General features: G+C 44.3%; 1 protein-coding gene across 1 annotated transcript; it reads left to right on the plus strand.

Annotated features, from left to right (window-relative positions):
* The first annotated feature begins 2,174 nt into the window (after nucleotides 1-2,174).
* Nucleotides 2,175-7,951, plus strand: LOC142948612 (CCN family member 1-like). The gene is made up of 6 exons (XM_076090742.1): nucleotides 2,175-2,980; nucleotides 3,799-4,012; nucleotides 4,771-5,018; nucleotides 5,400-5,523; nucleotides 6,457-6,638; nucleotides 7,646-7,951. Exons 1-6 carry the CDS (start codon nucleotides 2,930-2,932, stop codon nucleotides 7,949-7,951), a joined length of 1,125 nt encoding a protein of 374 aa, XP_075946857.1. The 5' UTR covers nucleotides 2,175-2,929.
* The last annotated feature ends 1,070 nt before the right edge of the window (nucleotides 7,952-9,021 follow it).

Genomic DNA, 9,021 nt, shown 5'->3' on the forward strand with positions numbered 1-9,021 from the left:
TAGACGTGTCTGCAGACGGATTTTGTTACAGTTGGACGGAGCCAGGCTAGCTGTCTTTGAGCAAAGCTAAGCTAACCGAGTGCTGCGGCTGTAGCTTCATGTTGAACAGACATCAATACTGTAAGAGAGCAGTATCCCTCTTACCATCTATCATTGCTTTAAGTAAAGGAACTGTCTACCAACACTGAAAACTATGATTACTTTACTTGTAAGAACTTCCTTGTGGCAAGACTATGATACACTTCCTGATTGAATTAAGAGTACATTTTCCCCCGACTGTGACTCAGACTCTGGTTTGAATCCCAGGATAGACTGGCCCGCGTAAAAGAATTTATAATTTGATACACTGTTAAAACAATACTGACGGGATAAACATAACCATAAAACGTCCATAAAACCATAAAACTTCTCACATACCAGTGCTTACAAACAGCGAATTACTTCCCTGTCTGAAAAACGACTGGCCTGCTTCACACAAGATTGATTTTACATCTCTGATTTCCTCTCGTTTGGCATCAGAGAAGAAGTTGAAAACAGAAGCGGTCACAGGACTTTCAGAGCGCCCCCTGTACCATGACCACCGCAGGGTTAAAATAGATGGGCCATGACTTTGTCTCCTTGGTCACACCATTAGAGCGATGACTGACAGCTTCCTGAGGCGCTTTCCTTTTTTAAATTGACTCATGACTTCAGTCCACAACCTCTAATGTGTTGTTCAGTGAAACACTAGTCGGACAGGTAGCTGCAGAACAAAGATGAATGTTGGTTGTAAAAGAGGACTAGTTTGATTCGTTTTAAAGCTAAAGTAGATTCAACAAAAGGAAATAATGGCTGAACACAGGTCAGTTAGAGAGATTTATAATAATGTAAACATTTTTCTGGCTTTGTTGTGTGATTCTCGAGGAGTTCAGTCTGGTTACGTATGATTAGAAGATACCTTGTTTTTTATTACATTTATTCGCTTTCTTGATGAGAGTTAAATGAGAAGTTTGATACAACTCTGGATCTTCTCTCATCAAGAAATCAGCATTCCAAAAATGTTGAACTATTCCTTTAAGAAGAAGCACTACCTTCACCACTTTGACACCTCGGCAACGGTTTTATATTATTTTTTTGCCTGTATGTTAGCAGGCTGAAGACTCCCAGCTTAAGGAACGAGATCGATCTTGGAATAATCAAAGGCTCTTTGTTTTTGTGAGGACTAAAATTAGCTCAGTGAATCATACATTTTGCAAACCTGCCAAAGTCTGGAGAGAGATTTAGTCGAGGGGAGGAACAGGAAAGATGACCAGCTGGGGATGTTTACCGTGTCTGTACTACCTGATATTCATCTCTCTCTCCTGAGAGTTCATGTTGTAGCGTCTGCATTAGGACTTTGGTGAGAGAGCATTGCTTGGAAAGGGACCAGACATTTGTCACATGGAAGAAGAAGAAGTGTGTCCATGAAAACCTCTGAGGGGGGATTTAGAATTTAAAAAATCTGATTTTATGATTTGCATTCAAAGATTTATTTGTCAAAAAACACAATCGTACATTGTGCAGTAGAGTGCTAAGCTCCAATTTTCATAATAGAACAGAGAATAATACCAAGACATTATTTAAATAAGGAAAGTTATGAAAAACACAAAAGAAAACAGAGAACCAAATTTACATTACAAATAAATTGTAAGCACTCAAGAGCTCGAAGGTCATTTTCATGTTTCATCTGGGTTGGGGCCGCCAGGGATGCGCAGGTTGACCCAAACGTTAAAAAAAAATGAATCAATCCCCTATTTTAAGCCTGACACTGATCATTACCTCCTGTATGAGGGTGAGGTTTAACTAATTCCCCAGCACAGAGATTTCCCAGCACCTACACCACAGCCCATGCCAGAGACCATATGAGATGTTTGGCTTTTCTAGTTTCTAAGCCAGAACTATGCACGGACATTCATAGCAGGAACCTAACTTTCAAGCCTCTGCATATCACATTTCTCTCATCAAAGGAGTTCTCTGTGTCAGGGCAGGTGTGGCTGAAAACCTGTGGTTGAAAAGGAAGACAGCGTGGAGGAGGAGGAGGAGGAGGAGGGGGAGGCCAACCCTCACATGAGCTGCCCTTAAAATAATAATCCACCATTCTTTCCAAGTGATAATATCCTCATCACTCCCGTGTCAGCACCATGTGGTCAGAAATAATAGTCAGAGACAGACGGGTGCACCTGAATTCAATATGAACAGCAAAACAATCAAAATGTACCTTTTTAAAATCTATGGAAACACATTTTCTCACACTACGATGGGTGTGTTCGCATGCTCTGACAGCTGCTATTATCTAACTATTTGCTTAATACACTCCACTTTAATTTTCTGTTCTGGCACCTACATTGGTCTGGAAAAACAGAGGGAATTCCTCCCCCCCCCCCCTTCTTCTTTTTCTTTCTTTTTTTTCCTGGTGGAGGTCCTATTAATGTTACCAATGCTGTCTGGCCCAGCTGAATATATTTACTTAGTGTTAGGAGAGTGGTGGCCACAAAAGCTGGAATGTGCCTGAGTGTGACTTGAAAGCGGCTGCTACATTTTAATTTTTAACCCATAAAATAAATACAGAGCGGCCCTGCGAATTTTATGAATGGCTGCATTCATTCCAAAACACGCCCACCAATCAGCGAGCTGTCCTCGCGGTGAAGCCACGCCCGTTTGGAATGTCGGGGCTGCTGCCTGCGCGCTGAATGGCTGGAAGCATGGAGAGGGGCGGGGTCTCTTTGAGGCTCACCAGCGGGTATAAATGAGCTTTTAGACACTCATCCCGGGAGAAAAACAAGGACTACGGTCCATAAAAGACTGAAACTCAGTGGGAACCTACTTAAGACTCGCAGCAGTCCTTCGGATTGTAGTTTGAAGATATATTTTTTTTAATCTTTATTTGTATTTTTCCTAAACGCGTCATATCATGGCATTTCTGATCTACCTGACTGTACTGACAACAGCAGTCGTCACACAGGTAAGACGTGCGTGCAGCTGTGAGTGATCTTACAGGAAGTGTTTTTAAAGGTTAGTTTAATGTCTAATCTGCTGTGGATAGTCCTATAAATGTGATTCAACTTTGATCTCCAGAGTTGTGAACAGCACAAACATCCCCTGGTGTAAACAAACGTGTCGTTAGAAAAGCTTTAACACGTGTTTCATCTTCAGCATCATACTAACTGTGATTACTTTATGTCTGTCAGCCTGAACAGTGGCTGCAATGCAACGTTTTGCAGAAAGGAGTTTAGGTGGAGTTATCACTCTTATTACTGCTTACATACTAATACAGTTCCTCTGAGGTTCCTTGTCCTGGTGATCAGCATGCCTACTCATGTCTCCCTGTTTTTAAAGCTCAGTGACATGTTGATTCCCACAAACTGGAACAAGTTGGCTCTAGAGCTGAGCGATGATGCAAACCACGAGTCAGCAGGGGACCTGGGTACAAACCCTGAGCTGTCTAGACACCCGGGCCGACTGGCCAGCAGTGACTTGACTTACTGTAAAGGCGTAGTGCAGTGCTTTCGTCTGTGGAACAATTTTAAAAAATCAATCACAAACCCTGGGAAGCCCATGATACAGAAAATCAAACAAATTAATGAAGCAGCTCCTCCTCACACTTTGATGTTGGAAGAAATTCTCCAATCAAGTAGTTAGTAGTGTAGCACTGTGGCCTCTCTACATTTGTCAAGAAAAGCTCTGTCCTGAAGTTGCATTGTAGATCTCTGATGTTGTTTGAACAATGCAATGGAGTTCCTTTTTGTGATCTCCCCCCCCCCCCCCCCCCCCCCCCCCAAGGTGACTGCCAGCTGCCCGGCAGTGTGCTACTGCCCCACCGAGCCCCTGGTCTGCCCTCCGGGAGTCAGTGCCGTGCCGGACGGATGTGGGTGCTGCAAGGTGTGTGCTGCACAGCTTAACCAGGACTGCAGCCCCGTGAGGCCTTGCGACCACCACAAAGGGCTGGAGTGTAATTACGGCAACGATGTGACCGAGGCCTGGGGCATCTGTCGAGGTGAGAGAGAGGAGGGAAAAATGGTTGTTGGGAGGGAATATCACTCAGAAAAGAATCTTGTATCTAAAGTGTATATGGCGAATGTGCTCCGCTTTAAAGGTTGTGAAGCCTGTGCAACAATGTACAAAAGATGTCAAGGAACTGAATTAATTGCCTCCCCCCCCCCCCTTTCCATAAAGCCAAAGCCATCACAACCCAGTGATGAAGCAACATGAAACCTTGCACTTCTGGGAACAAGACAGGGGGGGTATTTCAATGAGTTGTAGAGGTTTATGGCAGCGACAGGGGGTTTCAAAGATTAAAAATACACTCTCCATCTGCATCCATGCCGGTGTTGCCCCACAAACTATGAATAGCTGGTTCTTTCACACTTTGGAAACAAGGAGTCTGACACTTCCTGTGTCCTTATTTCCACTGGCCTTTGGATCTCAGTGGTCCTCTGTTGCCATGTGAAATCATTGTGTGTGTGTGTTTATTCGGTCAAGTCAGGAGAAACTTTTCTCATCAGCTGTTGAAATACGAGCACATGGTGAATTCTTCTTAACATAGTCCGGAAGTCATTGGGGCCTTTTAGACTTTAAAGGATGTCCTGTAGAAACTGAGATGCATCTCTGGGATACCCAACACATGGAGGAGTCCCCTGTTGCCCTCTGCTTTGTGCAAAAAAACTAAACTTTGTGTGCGTGTGTGGTCATTCTGCAATTTGCGAGTCATTAAAGGTTTTAGTACAAATGAGTAAGTATAATGTGTCTTTCCAGCAAAATCAGAGGGACGCACATGCGAGTACAATGGCAGGATCTACCAGAACGGCGAGAGCTTCCGTGCCGGCTGCAAACACCAGTGTACCTGCATCGATGGTGCCGTCGGCTGCTCTCCCCTCTGCACCAACAAGCTGCCCCCGGCCTCTCCAGCCTGCCTCTACCCACGGCTGGTCAGGATCCCCGGGCAGTGCTGCTTCCACGTGGACTGCCACAAGGGCACGTGGCGGCTCCCACCTAAGCATCAGGTTTGCTTTTTCATGCAATATGGCATAGGACTCTCTTTTGGTTGAATGACTGACACACATGGCACAAATTAGGAACCTTGTATATGGATTTTCTTTTGGCAATATCAAATGCTGTGACTCATTTCTACAAATATATATATATATATATATATATTTATTTTTTCTAATGCATCAATCATCACAAGTGAGGATCTTGAACTACAGAATATTTGGAATTTAAGAGATATTCCTGCAGGTAGAGAGGAGTAAAGTGTCTCTCCTTCGATTGCCCTGAATAAATCCCTTGATAATCAGGGCGCCAAGGTGATAATGCTGTAAAAGAACAACACATAAACGATGTATGGACTCCCCAGCGCTGTCTCATCTTATCTCTCACCACAGGCGCCTCCACCACAACTGCACCTGCCCAGACGTCAGCACCAGCCTGAAAATGAGCTGGCCAACGAGCTCGCAGAGGTCAAGTCCAGCGGCTGGGAGAGTGAACATGGCTTCAAACACCTGCCTGGTGAGAGAAATGGAGACTGAGAGGGGAATATTAAGTGTTTATCTTCACTGCTTCACTCACATTTATCCCAATGGGATTTTTCCATTGGATCTCGGATTATTGCAGAAAATAAGCTCAGTGGCAAACATAAGTTTATAATATTTACACGTTTTGTTCAGCAAACTAATCATCACAAAAAAAATATTTTCTGAACCGGGCACGTAATCGTCAGAAGTAAAAAAAAAAAAAAAGATACCGTTGGGCTATAAACAAACTACACGACGGTTGCATGAGCACCAGTATACACAACAAAAATATTTAAAAAACAAGGCCGCAAAGGTGGACTAGTCAGCCCGAGGACGTTCTGTACTAGCAACTGCCTTTTTAAAGACGTGTAAAAGCTTCATGAGTGGGATATTTACGTATTTTATACCGTAGAACAAAACGTTCTCTTAAGCGTGTGTTAAACGGAGAGCTTATTCCAGGCATCTAACCAAAGCCCCATTCAAAACCTCACCGGAAGTGCAAAATTGCTGACTCATTTTTGGGGGTTTAGAGCTCATTCCTGCAGCACTCTATGACATAAACTAAAGAGTTGGACAAATGTAAACTTAAAGGGATCACTAAGTCACCAGGAACCAATCAGGATTCATCCTCTGGGCATCATGAATGTTAATACCAAAATTCATATCACATCCATTCAAAACTACACTACACCAGTGTAGTGTAGCAACATTGGCATCCATAGAGCCACGATGCTAACGTGGCTAAAAAGAGAAAAATCTGAAAGAATAAATGTTTTGTGCGGCAGAAAATGTGTTTTTTGCTGCTTAACCTCGGATCCCTCCGATTCATCTTGTGACCCCCCTCAATGGTTCCACACCCCCCTCCAGGTTAAGCACCACTGGCCTAATTTATGATTTTTCTTTTCCACCCTCCTTTGTGTCTCCTCAGTGTGGAACCATCTGAAGGAGATGAAGTGTCCGGTCCAGACCACGGACTGGTCCCAGTGCTCCAGCAGCTGTGGGATGGGCGTTTCCTCTCGCATCACCAACAAGAACCCTCAGTGCAAGCTGGAGAGAGAGACGAGGATCTGCACCGTTCGGCCGTGCCGCCGCCTAACTGCCCCGGCCAAGGTGAGGCAGGCTGAACTTGACTTGAACCAAAGCGGAGACAGACGGAGAGCATAGGTCGAGCATTCACTCATTGCTGCCAAGATAACATCTTATCACGACAACTTATCTCTCGCACAGTGAAACCTAAACGCCTTGTGATAACACGCATCCATGAGGAATTATTTCTCTTCTTATCTACATGTCGGACTACGCAGGGGGAAAATAATAATACCCTCTCATTATCGCTCTGCTCCCTGGTTTCCATCTTCTGAAGAGCAGAGGCTGAAAACGTCCAAACTGTGCCGCAAAGAATGAAAAAGTTTGACCTTCTGGCGTTAAGTAAATCTCCTCTTAGTGCTAAAGCCATGTTTATCCCGAGTTTAAGAAGGGAGATTATTTTAGTGGTACTTTCGGGGAAGCTCTGCATCCAGTGGGAACCGGGCAGTGCTGATTTACTCAGCGGTGTTTTGGTGGCAAGCAGGCGCCTTTTTAAATATAGTCCCCCCCCCACCCCCGGCATTCCTGCCAAGCAACTGTCCATAGCTAGGCCCCGTCTGTGTACTCGGAGTCTAGGGACGTGGTGTGTCTATATTAATCCTCCATGTTGGACACGCACTAGGAGCTCTTTTCTCGGCTCTACTGAGCTCTGGTGCCAAGAGCGATCATAGGTGTCAGTATGTTTAGCGGAAAAGGCCACTCAAATGTTAAATAACGGGTTTAATCTTAAAATGAATCTCTTAAATCTAAAAATAATCCCTCTCGCAATCCCTGTTTTGGCATAACCAATTGAAGTCTGGCCCTCCTTAATGTGAAACTAATGAGTTTGAGTGCAAAGCTGCTTAAATCTGCTATTATGTAAAAGGTCAGGGCAGATAAAAGTCAGTTTATTCGATTTTCTTTTTTTTTTATGAAAATCTTCATATGACTTGTTTTGGTGACTATTGCTACTGAAGCCAGTAAGCAACAACACTTATTATTACCATTCAGACGATGACACGCATCGCTCTGCTTTTATCATCCAACCACAGAAAGGGAAGAAGTGCTCCCCGACCCAGAAAGCCGCAGAGCCCGCCCGCCTGTACTACGGAGACTGCGCGAGCGTCCGCCTCTACCGGCCCAACTACTGCGGCGTGTGTGCGGACGGACGGTGCTGCTCACCACGCCGCACGCGCACCGCACCCGTGACCTTTGTCTGCCCGGACGGCGAGCGCTTCCGGAGGTCGGCCATGTTCATCCAGTCGTGTAAATGCAGCGACGACTGCGGCCACCTCAACGAAGTGGCCCTCCCCCCACAGCAGTGGATGTACGGAGACACGCACCAGTTCACAGACTAGTACCGAGGATGACTTTTTGTGTCATTTTAATGTTTAATGTGATGTCAACTTTCTTGATGAATGAAGACACTTTCAGACCAGGGGCCATTTTTCACATCTGGCTCCCAATGAGTGAAGAGCACAGGACGCCTCAGTTTTATTCTCAATCATAAAGGCAACCTCTTAATTATGATATTATTGTGTGACCGGAGTGGATTGTACACTTTCCTGTTCAAACAGACATGGGCCCTAAATTAGAGCCACGAGGCGCCCCTGGACTTCCTCCACTATTGGACTGAATGCTGGTTCAGGTGTGTTGGATTCTTTTTTTTGTAGACTCTCAGATCAGCCTGAGGAGAAACACTACAAGAGCAACAAAGCACTTTGTTCAGCACTGAAACTTAAGGACGCTAACTATGACGGCAGTGCACAATCACTTCACCTGCAACAATAGCCTCGCACACACTGATGGTGAATGACTCCATATCCCACAATGCACTGTGACTACTCAGCGACAAGCAAAATCATATTTTGCAGCTTTATGTGGAAAGAAAATGTGGACTCTTTAAAAAGCTGACACGCTGCCATTGATATGAACACAGCAATGGACGACATGTTCCGCTGTTACTCAAACCGTTATTGAGGAACACGATCATGAACTGACAAGTGTTCAGCAAGGAGTGGACCAACGCCAATTGATTTCTTGTTTGTGCATTAAATGCAGCTCAGAGGAATGTCTTACTAGAGAATTTATTTTGGATCACAGTATTTTCTGTAAATATATTTTCTTTATTTTGATCCAAGTTTGTATTGTCACAATTATACATTTCTGTGGATTAAGACGCTGCAGCGTAGTTGTCCCATGTTTTTGTTGGTCCATCCATGTTTCCTGCTAGTTTTTTTTTTTTTACTTTAACTCAACTTGTACATTTTCAAAGTAGTAAACTGTAAAACAGTGCTTGTCTTAAAACTATGACTCTGGCACCCTCTGCTGGTGAGAATAGTGAACTACAACAGTTTGTATTTTAGAGAATACTGTACGTGTGTAAAGTCTGAAATCACATCAATGTTCAAAAAAGATCACAATTAAA

The sequence above is a fragment of the Anarhichas minor genome, unplaced genomic scaffold, assembly GCF_050575085.1.
Source record: "Anarhichas minor isolate MPS153535 unplaced genomic scaffold, ASM5057508v1 ptg000012l, whole genome shotgun sequence".
In the NCBI taxonomy this organism is placed as follows: Eukaryota; Metazoa; Chordata; class Actinopteri; order Perciformes; family Anarhichadidae; genus Anarhichas; species Anarhichas minor.

Excerpts from the sequence above, each read along its gene's own strand:
- LOC142948612 (XM_076090742.1), top strand. The coding sequence starts at position 2,930 with ATGGCATTTCTGATCTACCTGACTGTACTGACAACAGCAGTCGTCACA. Across the intron at positions 4,013-4,770 it reads GGCCTGGGGCATCTGTCGAG|CAAAATCAGAGGGACGCACA; the intron begins GTGAGAGAGAGG and ends GTGTCTTTCCAG. Across the intron at positions 6,639-7,645 it reads GCCTAACTGCCCCGGCCAAG|AAAGGGAAGAAGTGCTCCCC; the intron begins GTGAGGCAGGCT and ends ATCCAACCACAG.